Raw genomic sequence first — 20398 nt, forward strand, 5'->3', positions numbered from 1 at the left:
GACAAGAGGAGTTTGGGTCATTGGGGAGTGCTTAGTTCTGCAGTGTTAAGATGAAATAGGAAGTTAAAAAGAGGTTAAGAACAAGTAGAACTATAAAGAAACTGTGAAGGAAGATGCTATCCACCTCCAGAAAAAGAATTAATAAATAAAAGTACTCATAGTATGTCAGGGAGGGTGTGATTATCTCCTTTTTAGTGCTTTCACCTCCCTTCCTGAGAAGTCAAGGGGGTCGTGATCACCTCCTTTTTGGTGCTTTCACCTCCTTTCCTGAGAAGTCAGGGAGGGTGTGATCACCTCCCCTTGGGGGCTCTGATCTCCCTGAGGAGTCAGGGATGGCATGACTACCTGTGTTCTAAAATAAAAGAAAGTGGGAGATGTAATGGGCTGAGGTTTGAGTTGATGCACTAAGATCCCAAGCACGTGAGGCTAAATAGTAATTGAACCATACTCTATTAATATATATGCTTGGAGAAAGAATGGCCCCCACCCACTCTTTGTGCAAGTCCTGATGTGTTGTATAGGAAATGACATTTTTGGTGGGTGGAGGCAGGGGAGTGGGAAGGGAAGCAGAAGGAGAGACTGCTGGCTGGCATCTTGACACAGCTGTTCGCATTGCGATGGCCTTTCATCTCCAATCCCCCTCTGCTAGCTGGCTTCCTGTTGCAGCTGCCCATATTGCTATCACAATCCTTTTTCACCTCTTCACTTCAATAAAGATTGAAGATTTTCCCCTTAAACTGAATTCCTGACTCCAGCTGATTTTAAATACGCGGTCATCACAATAGTATAGTTTTACATATATTTATAAATCTGTGTCAAACAGTGGCTTTCTCTAATGTGGGCTGGGAAGGGAAGGAGGAGGGGGACAGTTCAGAACTTAAAATGTATCAAAAAAATTAATTAAAAAAAGAAAACAAAGAGAATGAATGGGGGAGTGCCCTTGATAGAAGCCCAACAGGCAATTCCAGAAACCAGTAGACAGACAAGGTACTGAGAGAAAGTGGCTATAAAATACTATTCACTTCAGGGGGTGAATGGAGACAGAGAAGATAACTTATTTTATACCTTTGAGTGTATCAGTGATTTTTTATGTGGATGCTGCTTGGGAAGCAATTATTATCTAAAGAGTCATTTTTTCCCCTTACTAGCAGTGGTTCTCAAATTTTTTGGTCTTAGCACCTTAAAAATTATTGAGACCCCCAAATAACTTTTTGTAGGTTATATTTATTGATATTTACCATATTAGAATTCAAATGGCTTAGTATTTTTATGAAAATATTTTTGACTTTGAGTTTTCCCTGAAACCACATTTTGAGAACCTCAAATCTATGGTGATTTTTGAGCCAAGACTAGAGCAAGCCTAGAGGCTCAGGCCTCCCCTTCCATTATTCCTTTGAGCCAGTCCGTGTAATTGAGGACCTTGGTGTAGAAGCCAAAACCTTTTCCACAGTCAATGCCCCAGGACACAATTCCTGTGGCCATCCAACGCTCTGTAGTATTGTCCCACACAGCAAAGACTCCTCCACTGTCCCCCTGGCAGGCATCTTGCTTTAAGGTCCTATCTCCAGCACAGAACATGTTTGAGGAAAATACTTCAGTTCTATTTTTCTCCAGAAGCCAGTTCTCACAAGCCTCTCGCTTGGCAATGGGCAGTCGCACATATTTCAGCTGGCTAACCAATCGGCCTCTTTCCATCCCAAAGCCACTGACGTAGCCTATCAATCCACTGTTGTAGAGAGTCTCACTGTCTGGCAAACAGATGGGGAGGATATTGGGGTTCAAGGAGACTCTGTTCTCTAATTCCAATAGTGCGATGTCACCCTCAAAGTTGTTTGGTTCTTCTTGACGGTAGTCAGGGTGTACAATGACCCTTCGGACAGAGTGAGTCCCCAGCCTTATGATTTCCTCTAGGTCTGTGTGTCCTAGAAAAACTTCCACAGTTTGGTTCTTTTGAAAGAAGCTCTCCTTGGGGTAGATGGTATGGGCAGCTGTGAGGATCCAGCGATCCCCAAGTAAAGCTCCTCCTCCACGTCCATAAATGATGGTGAGTGCCTGCCATGGAAAGTTTCCCAGCTTTGCTTTGGATGTATCCAGGGCCCCCTGATCCTGGTCAATAGGGATGGATGGTTGTCCACACACTGGAATTCAAGAGAGAGAAGGAAAAAAATGTCATTTATATCATCATAACCAGAATACATGGATGAAGGACATATTTCTGTGGCAAGCTGTCCACCATACAAAGAGAGTCACATAGCTACTTCCCTCTGCTAAGGATGAGGTTCAGGGAAATAACTGTTTAAGATAGGTGTAAATCTTGAGTAATAATGCAAACAACAAAGAAATATAGATAAAATCATGTTTGTCACAGGGAAGTGAATTGAGTATTAGAGAGCAAGAATTGATTGCTTATTTTGGGATTGACTTTCTTGCTAGGAGAAATAACAGGGTATGATAGAAAGAAAGCTAGTCTCAGAGACCAGGAAGAGCCACTTTCAACATATTCTGGAATGTATGTCATTATCTCTCAATCCTCTAAACAACTTTCTAAGACTATGAATTGGAAAGGGGAGCCAATCTACACTGGTAGAAGGAGCTTCCAAATCCAGGAGTTTCCAATGCTAATAAAATGACAGGTCCAATATCTATTCCTATTCTTCTAATATTCTTCTTTATCTTTTGCTTCATTGGAACTTTGCCCTTTGAATGTCCAGAAAGAAAAATTTTGAGCAAAATGATGAAGTATATTGATTTATGGCCTTTTCTCTCCGTTTCAATATGTATCCATCTTTTCCACCTGACTCATATGGGAATTTCTCCAATTTCATAAGGAAAGTGATTAATAATTCATTTGTCTAGACATATTGCTGGGTTACCTCTCTCAGGGGTATTGCTATTTTAAAAGAGAGAACCTTATGACAGAGGAATTGTCTAACAATAATATTTTAGGCATCTGATCAAGGATAATTCTTTTAGGGATGGAAAAAGTCTTAAATCAAATTGTGCTGCTTAGTCTTGGGTTGATTTGGGTTTCTTCTTTTCTTTACCCTATTTGACATTCTCCTGCTGTGTCCCTTTGTCACTTTTTTCATCCTGTATAGAATTTTTAAAATCCCAAAACAAGAATATTCTTCCAAATGTCCCATGTGAGATCTCCCCCTTAGTCTGGGACGACAGACAGACAGACAGTGGCAGCTAAATATCATACTGTGGACCACTATTGGGCCAACCTTACTTTTAATGCTTTGTAAAATCTTTTACTACCAAAGATTCTTCTTAAAAATCTATAAACCTTAAAAACCAACTGCATTTTCTTCTTGCATCCGATTTCTCCCACCCTTGACTTCCTCCTCCCAGTTCTTCCCCTTTGAGCCACTGAGAATCATTAACTGAGTGTTGGAACAATCTGAAATAGAAAATTTAGAAATTGTGAGAGACAAATTTTTTTGTGGGGAGAGGGTGGGCTATGCATATATGCATTTATTGACTTTATTTGGGGGTTTTAAAATTTTTTACTCCAAGGAGGATTCTGGGAAGATGGTGAGAATAGGTGGTAAATTTCAAGCTGTCCAGATTTCCCCCCAAATAGAACAAATTTCTATCTCAGGGGAACATAGACTGTGAAAAATCAAGAAGACTTGGGGCCTTTCAGGGATTCTCCAGGTACAACCCAAGAAGATAAGAAGAAAGCCTTCAGGCCCAGAATTAACCCAAGTGAAGTACAAACACCTCCAGGCTAGCTCCACAGAAACACCAAGTGGGAACCCTTGGGACAAGCTGGGTTTGGCCAGAGCCTCAGCAGGAACCATAAGAATTTCTACCTCTCAGACTGCATGTGGAGTCTGGGATTTGAGTCCAGGAAGACTGAGAAAACCTCTGCTGATTAGGAATGCCAGGCCTGGTTGTGCTGCAGAGACAGGGTTTTGGGTGGGAAGAAGCAGCACACCAGAAGTGCAGAAGTAGGAGAACAGAGACATTGCTGGCTATAAGCACTTGTAGAAGGGTGGAGCTCATGGTTAGGGCTCCAGGTTGGAGGAAAGAGCTGAAGTGAAGCTAGAGGCACTATTTCCCCTCTCCCACAATTACAGATGTTTACACTAATAATAATAATTATTTTTAAAAAAAATATGAACTAATAAACAAGAAAAACCCCAAACATAGAAACTTACTATGAGAACAGGGAAGACCAGGGTTCATCTTCAGAAGAGGACACAGTAGTTAAAAAAAAAAAAGACAAATTCTACCCCAAAGAGTAATATTAAAAGACTCCCTGCCAGAGAGAATTTACAGAACTCAAAAGACAACTTTAAAAAATCAAATGAGAGGCATAGAGGAAAAATTTAAAAATAAAATAAAAACTATCCAAGAAAAAACAAGATTATGAAAAAAAAAGTTAATCAACTAGAAAAGGAAATACAGAATCTCAATGATGAAAATAACTCTTTGAAAATCAGAATTGGGAAAAGGGAAGTCAGTGAAGCTATAAGAGACCAATAAATAACAAAACAGATTATAAAGAATGAAAAAAAAATAGAATAGAATATGAAATAACTTATAAGAAAAATAACAAATCTGGAGAAGAGATCAAAAAAAGAAAATATATGAACAATTGGACTATTTGAAAGATGTGGACTACTTAATACAATAATGCAAGAAATAATCCAAGAAAATTGTCTTGGAGTGATAGAACATGAGGGGAAAGGAGAAAAGAAAAAATCCACTAATCACCTGCTCAATAAGATCATTTGTAGAAAACACATAGGAAAATTATTGTCAAATTTTGAAAACTCCAGATCAAAGAAAAAATTAAAATTTTGCAGAAACAAAGCAAAACAAAACAAAAAACAATTCAAATAGACTGGAGCTACAATTAGAATTGTATAGGACTTGTATTATATTGTAGCCACAATAAAAGACCACAGGTCCTGGAATCATATCTATCTATTTTTTTACATATTTTAAATTTTATTTTATTTGAAAAAATAAAGTAAGAAAAAAAAGAAACAGAAAAGGAATACAAAACAAAATAAAATGAAAAAAAGAGGACATTGTCATGTGTTCAGCAGAACATCAGGGAGGATTCAAAACATAACAACAAATGACCAGTTCAAGAAAGTATATATATTAGTGAAAGAAATTATATTCATGAGTGTCCATTTTTTCTTTACTTCCTTGTAAATTGTTCTTTGGTTCTCTGCTGTGCACTTTCCTGGAATCATATTTAATGACGATCAAAATAACTAGAGTTGTGGCCAAATATATCATATCCAGCAAAATTATCCATAATCTTGAATGAGAAAAAAATGGACATTCAATGAACTTGCAGATTTTCAGGATTTTCTATCAACCAAATCCGAACTTAAATGAAAATTTAACATATAAGAGCCAATATCAAAGATCAATTTCAAGTAACAATATAGCAAATTGTATTTTTTTACATTGGAAATGTATACTATATGTTTAAGATTGGCATAAGCAATAGGGTAGATCAAAAGAAAGATTGGGGCAAAGTTTTAGGTAAAAATAGTAATAATGTTATACAAATGAGGTATAGAGGAAGAATAGACACAGAGGCATTAGAAGGGGAAGAAGGGCTTGTGGTTCTAAAAACCTATACACATCAGGAATGGGTTAAGTAGGCAACACTACACAGATACCATGAAGGCATAGTATACTCCAAAATCTATAAAGAAATAAGTGGAAGAGGGATGGGCAGACTGGGAAGTAAAGTATGTGGAAGGAAGAGAAGGAAGGGATCCATGAGTGGGGGGGAGGTTAAGTTATGGTAAGGCAAGTTAAGGAGCAGAATTAAAGCAGTCAGGAGAATTAGGAAAGATATGTGTATGGATATATATGTATGTGGAGGAGAATGTGGAGGAGAGTGTATCTATCTATCTATTATATGTATACATAAATATATCCTTTCTTAACTATAACCTGCTTGGGTGGGGGGGAGGGAGGAATGAAAAGGGGGAAAAAAAAGAATAAAGTAAAAAAAGGTGCACAGCAGAGACCAAAAGAACAATTTACAAGGAAATAAAGAAAAGATGGACACTCATGAGTACAATTTATTGTACTAACATATGTACTCTCTTAAACTAATAAATTCATTGTTATATATTTTGAATCTTTCCTGATGTTCTGCTGGGCACATGACAATGTTCTCCTTTGTTTTGTTTCATTTTGTTTTGTATACCTTTTCTGTTTTTCCTTTTTTCTTATTCTGTTTTTGTTTTTATTTGTTTTGTTTTGCTTTGTTTTTGCTGAGGCAATTGGGATTAAGTGACTTGCCCATGGTCACACAGCTAGGAAGTGTTAAGTGTCTGAGCCAGATTAGAACTCAGGTCCTCCTGACTTCAGGGCTGGTGCTCTACTCATGTGCTACCTAGCTGTCCCCTGTTTTTGTTTTTAAATTTAAAAAATGTATCCAATAAAGTTAGCAGGAAGAATAGATTAATGATATACATATATATATTGCTTTAGATTTCTTTTTTCTTTCTAATCTATCCCTCTCATTTTGTTTTATTTTATTTTTTATTAAAGCTTTTTATTTACAAAACATATGCATGGGTAATTTTTCAACACTGACCCTTGCAAAACCTTTTGTTCCAAATTTTCCCCTCCTTCCCCTTATCCCCTCTCCTAGCTGGCAGGTAGTCCAATACATGTTAAATATGTTAAAATATATGTTAAATCCAATATATGTATACATATTTATACAGTTATCTCACTGCACAAGAAAAATCAGATCAAAAAAAAGAGAAAACCTGAGAAGGAAAACAAAATGCAAGCAAGCATCAACAGAAAGCGTTGTGATCCACACTCAGTTTCCACAGGCCTCTCTCTGGGTATAGATGTCTCTCTTCATCACTGAACAATTGAAACTGGTTTGAATCATCTAATGAGAGAATTTTAAAAAATATATATAAAGGATGGCTCCTTGAGAAGGAGGAGACACAAAGGAAGAAATAGAGGTAATATTTAAAAAAGAAAACATCAATAACATTTTAGAAGGAGTTGTAGGGGCAACTAGATGGTTGTAGTGGATAGAGTATTGGCTCTGGAGTCAGGGGACCTGAGTTCAAATTCATCCTCAGATATTAGCTGTGTGATCCTGGGCAAGTTATTTAATGCTTCAAGTTTAATAGTAGATGCTGATCTAGAGAAGAGTGAGATTTCTTACAGCAGTAAAATCAGAAATCAAGTCATTGATGGAACTTTGGACTTGGTTACATTGAGGTTGGAAAATTCCAGTCTAACTGATCAAGTATCATTTAAGCTCTGAATATGGAAGTGGAACAATTCTCATGGAATTCTCTGCATCAATAGCCTTAAAAATAAAACTTAGTTAACTACTTAATATGCAAAAGTTATTATGCTAGTAAAAACTTGTGCCTCTTTTTTTATTAAAGCTTTTTATTTTTAAAAACATATGCGTGGACAATTCTTCAACATTAGCCCTTGCAAAATCCTGTGTTCTAATCCTCTCTTTCCCCCATGCCCTCCCCTAGGTGGCAAGTGGTATGATATATGTTAGACATGGTAGAAATATATGTTAAATCTAATATATGCACACACATTTATACAATTATCATGCATCTTGTGCCTCTTTTGAAAGTAGGGACTGAGGCTTAGGCATGTCTGTGGGTTAATAACAGGTAGAGGGGCTCTGGGAGCAAAGCTTAGGGAGATAGTAGATCTTTTCCTTGTTCAGTGACATCAAACTAAGACAGAGAGAAATCTTTGCAGGTATATGTTGATTTAGAAAACCACAAGTTAATATAATTTGTGTTGTATTGAATTTTTCTTTATTTTGTTAAATATTTTGCATTTATATTTAATTTGATTCTGGTCCATACTCTGGAATTTTGTGGACTGTTTGTAGCTAATGGACATCAAGTTTGAAATCTCTACCTTATGTTCTGCTTTGTCTCCTAGGCAGCTAGATGGCATAGTGGAGTCAGTGAGACCTGAATTCAAATGCTGCCTTAGACACTAATTATCTGACTTAAACTTACTCGGAGGCAGCTGATGGTTCAGTAGATAGAGTGCTGGGTTCAGATCTCATCTCTGATAAATACAGATTGTGTGACTCTTGGCAAACTATTTAATTTCTGTTTGCCTCAGTTTCTTCAACTGTAAAATTGGAATATCTTCACAGTTGTTGTGAGGATCAAATTCAATAATATTTATAAAACACTTAGCAGAATGCCTGACTTAAAGCTAGCTATGTAAATGCTTATTCTCTTTTCCTTCCTTGTAAAGTAGGGATAATGATAACCCCTACCTCACGATGCAGTTGTAAAGATCAAATGAGATAGCACAGGAAATCCTTTGTAAACCCTATGCAAATTTGTTCAATATTGCCCCTGGTATCTTAAGAACCTATACAAAATCCTAATGGCATTCAATCAAAACACTCTAAAGGACATTTTGTGTCTATATGAAGATAGAGGCAAGGTATCACATTGTGGGAAGAGCCCTCTTTGTATAACATAAGAGAAGACCTGAGTTCAAATTTGATTCCTTTGCTCCTAAACTAGTGAACTGAGGATAGGAGAGGAGATGGAGATTTTTGCCCTAGGAAAGGCAATTTCCTAAAGCAGAGGGTATTATAGATGTTTGAACTTTTGTGGGAGTGGTGATGGGGACAGAGTGTAGCTTGTCTCAGGTTGCACAAGATTGTCAGAAGCAGGATTTGAATCAGGGGTTTCAGTGCTAGTGCTCTTTCTGCTGAATGATAGGATAGTCTTTACTTATTTTAAAGTTTAATTTGCATCATTAAAATTTTCTCCATCACTTTCTTAAATCTAGAAAATCATCAAAAACAATATATCAAATCCTGATCGATAGCATTTGCAGATTTCCTAGGTCTAAACATTCATACTGAAAATTTCTCAGTCAGTTTCCTGATCAGCTGGCTCCAGCACATCTCTGTCTTTAAGGATCCTGCACTAATCTGTGAATCTAGACTATCTGGCTTCCATCTCAGGTCAGCCTTTTTCAGTAGGAGTTGAGCAAGTCTCCCTCTGCAACTTTGGACAAGCCAGTTCCCATCCCTGTGATCTTAGTTCCTATAAAAACGATGATCCTTCAGATCCCTTTAATTCTTATATGATACTTTGAATGTTTTAGTGGGATTGACTTCAACTCCTTTTTTCAGTTTCTTTCCCCAAGCTTCCTCTTTCATTCCTTTGCTTTTTCCCTCTCTTTTACTGATGCAAAGAATGTCAGAACCAGAGGGAAGAAAGGAAGACCTTAGAGATCATTTAGCAGCTATATTCTAGCCCATTCTTTCATTTTACGGGTAAACCTCATAAATCAAAGTTCTGTAAGGTAGAAGGATTTACTTGAGATTACAAAAAATGGCCATCTGAAGTTGTCAATTTTCCTTCAGTCAAGTTAACATGCATTTAAGTGCTTCCTATATGTCTGACATTATGCTAAATTCAGACCTTAACTCTCTCTTTAATTACTACATGTAATTCAGTGTCTGAGGGCTAACTTGGTGGGGATAGGGGTGGAGGGTTGGGAGAGCAGGAAGATAAAGCTGTTGAGGGTTTTGCTTACCAGGTGAACACTGAAGAATCTTCCCATTTCCCTTTCTGTCATTCCAGATGTCCTGAGTTGAATCGTTGAATATTTCTTAGGAGACAACATGAGATAAACAAAGGTGTTTAGAATTTGGAAGGTGAAGGAGACATATGCACAGAAGATTCTTATTTTGGGGATCTGGATAAATCAGGGACTGATTCCTTACCAGGTAAAGGCTGGCTATTGTCCATGGCAGGTACTATCTTGTAATATGGCTCATGGCATGGGGAAGAGATCTTATCTTGGTAGGTATCTTCTCCAGACTCAGTAACATTCTCAAAACCACAATGGGACAGGTTTTGGGAAGAGCTGCAGGTCATGACTATAGGGGAAAAAAAAGATCTGTAACCTCTTCCATTAGCCCTCTCCCCCACAAAGAATTTCCTTTAAGTCATCCTGAAAATCTTCTATTAATCTTCTTTCAGCATGGGGTGGTTATCTGGGGCAGGTCTCTTTGCCTTTTGAACTTGTAACAGATCTTTAGTTGTTGAGCTCTTTCTTGAGAGCTAATTATAACTCAACACTGGATATACTAACCCGGTCCACTGGACAAGATTTTGCCCCACTCAACAATATTTGGAAAGAGTAATTGAATTTCCTCTTCAAAGTGACTACAGTTCCCATGCTTTACTTCTGGTTCTCCTGGCTAAAAATGGCATGATGGATCCACTTACTATTCTTAGCATCCCTTTCCCACGGTGAATGATATTTGGTTGTCTTTGGAATCAGGAGTGGGTCAGGAAGATGAAAGAGAATATCATAAGTAGACAATTATTGTCTACTAATACTGAGGCTTATCTTTCTCTTAAATCATTCGGGGACAACAACTGATTTTTCCTAAGGACAAACCATCCTTTTTCCTTATGAGATTACATTTGCCTTCAGTCTGTATTCTTTGAGTTGTTGCTGTCCTTGACTGATTTTGCTCCGGATTCAGGTATAGCTAGCTACACATAGAATGCATTTTATGACAAAGATCACCCTTTCTTTATAACCCTCTTGGTATGAATGCTTACCTACAACTTGATAGTAGACCAGGAAACCCTTGAAGAAGATGGCAGTACAATTTTCCAGATTGGAGAAGATTGTGTAGAAAGACAACTTCATTTTCTTCTGCCAGGGTGAAAAATTCCTGTGATTGAGATAATTCCCTCAAACAAATTCCAGTTCTCCACTAAACTGGATCATGTGTATCCAATTGACTGAGAACTGAAAGGGGAGGAGAAGAAGAAAAAAAGGGAGGGATGGCTTAGACCTACATGGAAAATCTCAATTTCATGTTCGTTTCAAGACAATAGAAATAGACTCCATGGTATACTTCAGCACTTAAGTCTCTCTCTGCAGTTTGTTAGCATTCTCCCAGGCCCACTTACCTCATCTACCTAGAAATTAGTTGGAGTGACATAAGGGCTCAGTATTAAAAGTCAATAATTGTCTACTTTCTATATATTCTTTTATCTGCCTAGCCCACTCCTGATTCCAAAGTCATCCAAACATTATCAAGTGCTTAGGATGTTCCTTTAACTTGGGATGGAAAATGCCATCCACATCCAGAGAGAGAATTATGAAGAGTGATTATGATCGAAGCATAGCATTTGTACCTTTATTTGTTTATTTGTATACTTTTTATTTTTTGTGTTTTTGTCGTTTTTGGTCTGATTTTTCTTGCACAACATGACCAACATGGAAATATCTTTTTTAAAAGTTCCTTTAGTCAACTGTATTGCATCCTTCCCTATATTATTGCTCTTACCAGTGTCAAAATAAATGTGCAAAGACACCTCAAAGTAGAAAGCTCTGTCCATTAAGTTCCCTTTCTCACTATTCTGTTCAATTTCCCTAATTTCACCTTTGTAATCTGTAATAGTCATAGAAATTCCCACTTTGGTGTACAGAACATATTCTAATCAGCTCTTTTGAACTAAATTTTTAATTCCAATTAGCACATCATTTGTGTCCCCCCTCCAACTTTATTCTAAAAGCAAGGAACAAATGTCTTCACAACTCTTCTCCATCTTCCTCTCACTCCAACACACATACACACACACACTTTCTCACAGGGATCACTTCAACAAAGAATTACAGCTTGTAAAAGAAAAAAAAATTACAGACTAATAATGCTCTAACATTGTTCCTTTCCATATCATATTTTAATATTGGTTCAGAATCTACCAATCAATACTTCTTTTAAAACAAATGAGCAGATAAACTTTGTTCTTTCTAGTACCTCTTCTGAGAAATTTTCTCATCAACTGAATCCTAACTAGACATAAGTGTCCTGGTCTTGCAACATCTTTGGAGTTGAGGTTTAAGTTCAGTTTCTTGTCACTTGTCTTTGAGTAAACCCCTTAACTGGTAGTCCTACTATGAAAAATGAAGGTGTTGAATTTAATGATTTCTATGATCCCTTCTAGATCTAAATCTATGATCCTGTGATAATCATAAATATTCCCTATAAATATAATATAGTCAACTAACTATTGTCACTGAGGAAGAAACAGTGTAGTGGGGGGGGGGGGGAAGCGGGAAACTGAATAGAATCAAAGGAAATGGAATCAAAAATTCTATAATATCTATTTTTTAATTCCATTTCCCATTTTTTTGGTCACCAATAGGTTGTTTAAATATGTCAGGTTGAGCTGCATAAATTGAAGAGAAGTTATCATAATAGTTCTATGACCTGAGGTAAATAAATTACTTTCCCTTTCAAGAGATCAGTTTCCACATTTGTAAAATAAACTGGATTATTTCTATGGTCCCTTCTTGAGCTGATGCCCTATGGGATTTCAATTGTCTGTTATCCACTAAAACGGAGGAGAACATTAGTTCAAAAAAAAGCAGGATGTTTTTTTAAAAAAAATTATAATTCAATCATCATTTAATTATATTTGAAATGCAATCTTTATGATTGCTTTAGCAGTGGACTTGTCTTCTTAATCATGTAATCTTAGATTCATAATCAATGATTTTGTTTCTTTCAGTTTACAGGTTTGGGGAAGAGTCAGCCTAGGGTAAAACAATTGCAAAAGCAAAGAATTCACTTAGAGATTAATTTTAATGCATCTGATCAAGAATTGACTACATGCTTCAGGGATTCATTTTCCTCCCAATAGATTTCAATGTCCTAATACCTCATTGGATCTGTCATCTCATCAATGTGAGTTTTTCCCATCTATACCTTGTTAGGCAGCTAAATGAATGGCATAGTGGATAAAACTCTGGACCTGAAGTCAGGAAAATTGGAGTTCAAATTCAGCCTCAGACACTAAATATCCTTGTGACTATAGGCAAATCAGAATACTAAGTGCTAGATAAATGTTAGTTATTATTATTTTTGTTCTTATTTCTCTTTAGAAGGTCTATCCAAAGTCCTAGGAAACTCTCTTCTCAGTATCACAGATAGCAAAAGTTGGAAAGGCTCTTAGGGGTCAAATTGTACCTGAACAAAAATCTCTGCAATATATCCAGCAACCATTTGAAGCATTCGGTCTTTACTTCATTATCTCCAGGGAGAGGAAAGCCCCAGATCTCCTAAGATGACCCATTTTACTTTTAGGTAACTTTCAGTATTTCTACCTTCTATAAATCCTTTATTTGGTTCTTTGAAAACTTTTCCCCTTGGTCCTGGTTCTTTCTGCCTTCTGGGGCCAATCAAAATAAACATGAATACTTGATGAAAGGTACTATATTATCTTATTCTTCTTTTACCCAAGCAAGGCATCCCATGCAGTTAACTGATCCTTATTATGCTATTAATTCAAGGCCTTTAACTTTACTAGTTGCTTTCTTTTACATATATTTTCATTTTCATTATTCTGTTCATGATTCTCTTTACAATTACATTCAAATATATTCAAATATAGAAAGTAGACAAGTAACTAACATAACAAGATTATGTGATGGAGTTGCCTCTTTTCAACAATGAAATATGGCTTAACTGGCTCTAACTAAGCTTCTTCCAAACTTGTTTATTCCTATACATCTTGCTATTTTGCATAATTGTTCACTCTTCTTTGGAAGATGTTATTGACAAGTCTATAGTCTAATAATGATATCTGATCCTAATAAAAATATTATATTTAAAAGACTGTAAAACTATTACACATATATTACACATATACAATGTTATTTGATTCTCACCACAACCTCATAAAGCAATTACTGGTATTATCAGCATTTTTCAGAAAAAGGGAACTGAAACTGAAATGTTTAATGATTTGCCTTGGTCACATTTATAGCAAGAATGAGATTTGAACTCCAAATTTCCTGACTTTAAATCTTGATATTGTTCTTGGCTACCATATTGTCCACTTGATAAGAATGAGTGTTTAGTAAGATTATTTTTAGTCTCTTTGGTTTCTGTGTTGTGGTGATTGCTATATACTTAGTTAAACTTCCTTAGGAAGTGGTGAAATTCTATAGTGATATCTGTTTTTAAATTCCATTTCCCATTTTTTTGGTCACCAATAGGTTGTTTAAATATATCAGGTTGAGCTGCATAAATGAAAAAGAACCTTGTACACAGCAACAAGATTATGTGATGTCAATACTCTTTTCAACAATGAAGTGATTCAAGGCAATTCCAATAGACTTGTGATGATAGAGCCAACTGCATCTAGAGAGAGGACTATGAAGATTGAATGTGGATCACAACATAGTATTTTTACCTTTGTTGTTGTAGTTATTTGCTTGTTTTTCTTTTCTTTCTTATTTTTTTCCTTTTGAACGGATTTTTCTTGCACAGCATAATATATATGGAAATAGGTTTAGAAGAATGGCACGTGTGTAATCTATATTGGATTACCTGCTGTCTGGGGGTGGGGGAGAAAATTTGGAAAACATGGTTTTGGAGGATGGATGTTGAAAATTATCTTTGCATGTATTTTGAAAAAATAAAAAGCCATTATTATTAAAAATAAATAACTGGCTTAGAAATAACTCATATCTTTAGTCTGTCATTTCTTGACTCTTAGAGTATAATCAATTTAATTTTTTACAATGTTATTCAAGAGCTTATGATGTCTGTCTAGAAGTTCTCATTTTTTTTTCTCAAAGAAAATATTCATGATAGATATAATCCTTTAGTCTACAAACCTTTGGTCTTTTATTTCCTACTTCTGAACCATGTTTTCAAAATATTTTTGCTATTCTCTCCTTTGTCCAGTGTAGAAAATAGAACAAGACACATGTGACATAAGTGATCTTGTTTCAGGTCTTAATGTAGAATTGCCTTTTCACTATTTCCCAACCCAGTTGACTTTGTCCACTCTGAAAACACTAGTCTCTGGGGTCTGGTAACATGAATCAACTTCCTGTAAATAATAACTCGATTTAACATGGCTCCATCTCCCTCTCCAGAACTATACTCATCATAGCACCCAGTACTTCTGCCAGGACAATATACTAATGCTTAAAATGCTGAATGGATAACTACAGTATTTCACACCATGATTATCACCAAGTCATACCAGAAATGTAATTCTTTATGCCTTTTAAGCCTTTTGAAAAGATCTCTCTCAGGCTCCAATGTTAACTATACATTGGCTCTTAAACAGATGTCACCTTGTTCTAGCCTCCCATTTAGGAATGGCTTTGTATCCTTGCCCTGCTGTCCTTTGCATCATGTCTTTATTAATCACATCCTACAATCTAAGCATTGTTCTTGGTGCTGGGTGTATAAAGACAAAACCAAAAACATCCCTGTCCTATAAAAGAAATTTAGATTCTTCTGGATTATAGTCAGGAGGAATAAGAAAATAAAGGAGAATTTGAAGGGTAAAATGAACATTGAATATATTTCTTTCTAGATGAACTTGATCCTGGTGAAGTAATTCACTCCTTAAAGGAAATGGAGATACTGATACCCCACTTCCAATCCCCTATTTCTTGTGATCTGGATACTGACATGAAGAAACAACACATTGAGAAAAGCCTCCTCATTCTTTCTCAAGAGAGACCAGAGATCAGGCACTTCCTAATGCAACCCTTGGAGGGTTATTTTATTTTATTTTATTTTATTTGCAACAAGTGGTTTTTTTTTTAAATCAATCTTGTTATGTTTCATCTGATGCCCCAATTCTGATTGTAGGATTCTTATGCCGGGCTATCCTTGAGGCATCTGGGTGGTTGGACTTGGAATAAGATCTGAAGATCAAATCCTGACTCAGACATTCACTCAACCTCATCCATGTCTCAGTTTCCTAATCTGTAATGACCCCTAAATTCTCTTCCAGCTCTGTTTCTATAAGACCCCATTTAGCCTTCAGGGAGTTGTGCCCATGAAGCTGTTCACAAGATTTATAGATTCAGAAGCAACAGCATAATTTAGTGGAAAAGGTCATTATTGGATCTGGAGGCAGATCTTCATATGAATTTTGTTCTGCTATTTATTTGTTCTCTCCCAAACCTTCCTCTCTATTAAGCTTCCCTATCTTTGAGGAATCTTTCTTCAGTTGTAAAAAAGTGATAATAACAACATCCAACTCATAAGATTGTTGTGAGGATCAAATGAGATAATCTTATAAAGCATTTAGTATGGTGCCTGGCACATAGTAGGCACTTTATAAATACTTATTCCCTTCCCCTATTAAAGATATCATCATTCTGGCAGTCTTCCAAATTTTTTACCAGGTTATCTTCCATTCCTCAGTTTCTCTCATCTGACACTCAATTGCCAAATTTTGCCTTTTCTACCTTTATAACAAATGTCGTATCTGAACCCTTCTCTTTATAAACAAAGCCTCTTCCTCATTTCAAGGCCTCATTATATTACTTGCCTACATTATTGCAATGGCCAACTAATTTATCTCTCTGGCTCAAGTGTCTCCCCGTGTCAATCTATACTTCATACAGATACGGGTATGTTCAGAGGTAGATATGTCTCTCTAAACCAGGGATTCTTGACCTAACTTCCATGAATTTTTAAATAAAATATTTTAATAATTATATTAGTACGATGGGTTTCCCTTGTAATCCTATGGATGTTTTATGCATTTACAAATATTATAGTGTGGAAAAATTGGACATTAATACACTATTGGTGGAACTGGGAACTAATTTGAGAGTTTGAGAGAGGAATCTGAAATTATGATGTCCAAAGAGTTATAAAATTGTGTATACCCTTATCTCCACCAATATCACTTTTAGGTTTGTTTCCCAAGTTGCTCAGGGAAAAAGGAAAAGAATCTACATGTACTAAACTTATTTATAGCAGTTCTCTTTATGGTGACAAAGAACTGGAAATTGAGGGATGCCCATCAATTGGGGAATCATTGAATAAATTGTCGTATATGATTGTGATGAAATACTACTATGACATAAGAAATGAACAGGTTGCACGTTTTGTGCAAAGACTTGCCTGAAATAGTGCAGAGTGAAATGAACAGAAGCAAGAGAACATTGTATATAGTGACAGCAATATTGTTCAAAGAATAATGGTGAATGATTAAGCAATTCTGAGTAATATAAATATTCAAATCAACTACAAAGGATCTAAGAAGATAGATGCTAGCACCTCCAGAGAAAGAACTTATATATGGTTTCACATATATATTTGTGTTAAATGTTCGCCTTTTCTAGTGTAGAGTTGAGAAGGAGGGGAAAAGACAGTTTGAAACTCAAAATATAACCAAAAATAATAAAGATTTTTAAAAGATTTAAAAGATAAGGGTAGGAGTGGGTGGGTGAAGAGGAAACAATATCCTGAAAAGAGTTATAAACTTCACCAGCCTACCAAAACGTTTGAGATCTCTTGCTCTAAGTTAATCAATTCCCTATTGATTCTAGAATAAGATGATAAACTCCTCCAAATGGCATTTAAAGTTTTCACAATCTTGTCTCAAATCTATCTTCCTAGTCTTATTATAAATGATCTCCTTTCTCCTTCCTCCCCCCCTCATATTCTGTGGTCTAGTCAAACTGGCTTTCTATCGATTTATCTCACACTCCATTCCATCTTCTTATTCTATGCTCTTTCAATGCATAAAATCTTCACCTCCAAGGATTCCTCACTTTTTTCAAGAGGCAAGTTAAACACCAATTTCTACATGAATACATTCCAGATCTTTTCAATTACTAGTGTCCTTCCCTCTAAGTATCTTGCATTTAACTATGTATTTATTCTGCATATGCTTACATATATACTTATGGTCTCCCCAAGATGGAATATGAGCTCTTTAATTTTTTTTTTTGGTATTTCTCTTCCAGCACTTAACACAGCAGCTGATACACCACAAGTACTTAAGAAATGCTTGCTAATTGATCAGTGATCTTGGGCAAATTCTTTTACTTCTCTGGTTCTGTAAAATGATCTGTAAGGTTGGACTAATTTGATTTGTCAGATCATTTGATTTGTCAGATCATTTCTAGCTCTAAATCCTATGCAACTATGTATCGCTTCTCCTAATTTCCAATTTGAAGGCAAATACCAGAAAAGGAAGCCAGATTATCAGTGAAAATCTGACTAGCCAGACTGCAAAAAGAGGAGCCTTTGTTTCCTACAGAACCTTCATGTCCTTCGTGCTTTTTCCTGGGCATCAAAGTCTAGCTGAGAGGATTCAGGGGCCTTAACTTCAGTGAAGCTTCTGAATGATGCAGAAGGGAGAGAGATGTACTGTATAGCCTTGTAAAGGGCTCCCCAAAAACAGATATCGGCTTCCAGCAAGGAAGAGCCAGCCTGGGAGATGGAGTTCCTGGGACAGGCCATTACTACCTGCTCCTAACTCTGCAGCACGGAACTTTCTACTTCCAGACCTTCCACCAGCCCCTAGGAAGATGGGCTACCTCTGGAACTTTGCCGTTTCTTTTCCAAGTGACTGCCTCAAGCACTCCTCCCCTACCAATCCTCCCTTAGAGAACTCACTCACATCTGGCAAATCCAGGCTATAAGGCAGGCTTCCGGTGAGTGCTCCGTAGGCCGAGCAAGTGAATTTATTCGTCTCTGGCAATGGAAGAGTAGGTGGGGCCAGGCTAGGACTAGAGGAGAATTACTGGAAATGAGTTCTATGCTAGATCAAGTTCCTTTTTTTCTGAAATACCCGCAGAAGGCGACACCTGCTGTTGAAATAAAGGAAATAGCAAGGTTTGGGGAGTCTAGGTTTTTAATCATATTGGGTTTAGGGCAGTAGAGAAACCTCAAGATTAATCAATCTTCTCTTTACATTTTTATTTTTATTTATGAAATAAAACAAGCATTTCCATAACATAGTATGATAAAAAATTGCATATGAAACTGAAAATCTATTATGTACAATATCTCTTTCAAATATATATTATGAAGTTATATAAATCTCTGGCTTTTCTCTCCTATCGTCAATTTTCTTGCTAAAAAACTTGAAGGTGAGAAGATAGAGGAAAGATAAAATAGCTGCTGTTTCCTTCCTTTTCTATCTCAGAGTCAGCTTTTGTCTTTTTTGTTTCCTCTGGCTTGGTTCTTTGTCTCCTTTATCCTGTAGAGTGGAACTATTATTCCTTTCCTTCAGGAAAGGAAATGGAACCTGGGGGATTCTACCTCCATACCAGCCAATGTAATGAATTCTTCTGACCTCGTTCTCCCAGAGCCAGGTAAATTACCTCTCCCCACTGCCCTCTAGGGGTACTCAGAGGGAATTTTTTTTTCTAGGATGGATAGAGAGGAGAGGGAGAAATTTATTCTATAAACTCAATCCCGAGTAGTGCCTGGCTCATAACAGGTTTTTAATAAATGCTTACTGACTGATATTGAGATCCAAAAATGCTTTGGTAGCAATTAGAAAAAAAAAAGAAATTTGATTGTATCTATGAGCGTCACAAATCTCAAATTCCAAAAGAGCTTACTGGTTTTATGCAAGTCCCACAAGGTATGATCAAGTCCCTCCATTTACTCCCATATTTATGTTGAAAATTTCTAGGCCTTGTTCAGACCTTGTGAATAAGATAGATATTTTCTCACCTTAAAAAAAGCTTTCGGAGCATAGGATTTTGTCTCTTTAAATGGGATGAGGTATTTTTGGATCTCAATATCAGTCAGTAAGCATTTATTAAAAACCTGTTATGTGTGTGTGTGTGTGTGTGTGTGAGAGAGAGAGAGAGAGAGAGAGAGAGAGAGAGAGAGAGAGAGAGAGAGAGAGAGAGAGAGAGAGAGAGAGAAAGAGAGAGAGAGAGAAAATTGCTCTTTGCAAGTTATTTCCCCCATTAGAACTCTTTGGGGAAAGGGACTGAGTTTTCACTTTTCTTTGTATCCTTACTTAAGATGCTTGACACATAATAAAAATTTCATAAAATGTTGCTAACTGATTATTTATCTTTTCTGATACTCTTTATCTCTTGTTTAGTTAGAAAATCTTTCTCTACCCAGACTTTTGAGAAGTTTCTGATCTAGTTTCCTTCTATTTTGACCCTATTGAACTCCACACACACACACACACAACACACACACACACACACACACACACACACACACACATATATAGTTTGGCAATGCTTTGTCCCCTTCATACATATGTTTTCTTGTTACTTCCCTTGAGATTTCAAACCTTTCATTTTTTCCAAGTGAATCTTATAATATTTTTCTGCAGTTCTATAAAATATCCTCTCGTTAATTTCTATAGTTATTCACTATTACCTTCTTTGTGGTAATAAAGAATTATAAACAAAATGAGTGTCCATTAATTAACACACACACACACACACACACACACATTAAAAAGGGAAGTAAAGTCAGCACATCATATTAGACAATTTCTTCTGTAGCAGTAGAAGGGACCAGAAAAGATCTCTTGCAAATAAGTCTGATCTGAATTGTCTTAAAGGAAGACAGGAAAGCCATAGT

The 20398-nt window shown here is 36.4% G+C and overlaps 1 protein-coding gene across 1 annotated transcript; it reads right to left on the reverse strand.

The window, feature by feature from the left end:
* Positions 1-1204: 1204 nt before the first annotated feature.
* On the reverse strand, positions 1205-18546 carry C1RL (complement C1r subcomponent like). Its single transcript, XM_052001358.1, has 5 exons — positions 18456-18546; positions 10608-10800; positions 9758-9913; positions 9568-9642; positions 1205-2138 (listed from the first exon to the last, which is right to left on the reverse strand). Exons 2-5 carry the CDS (start codon positions 10696-10698, stop codon positions 1369-1371), a joined length of 1092 nt encoding a protein of 363 aa, XP_051857318.1. The 5' UTR covers positions 10699-10800; positions 18456-18546; the 3' UTR covers positions 1205-1368.
* Between the last annotated feature and the right edge of the window lie 1852 nt (positions 18547-20398).

The sequence above is a fragment of the Antechinus flavipes genome, chromosome 5 (genome assembly GCF_016432865.1).
Source record: "Antechinus flavipes isolate AdamAnt ecotype Samford, QLD, Australia chromosome 5, AdamAnt_v2, whole genome shotgun sequence".
Classification (NCBI taxonomy): Eukaryota; Metazoa; Chordata; class Mammalia; order Dasyuromorphia; family Dasyuridae; genus Antechinus; species Antechinus flavipes.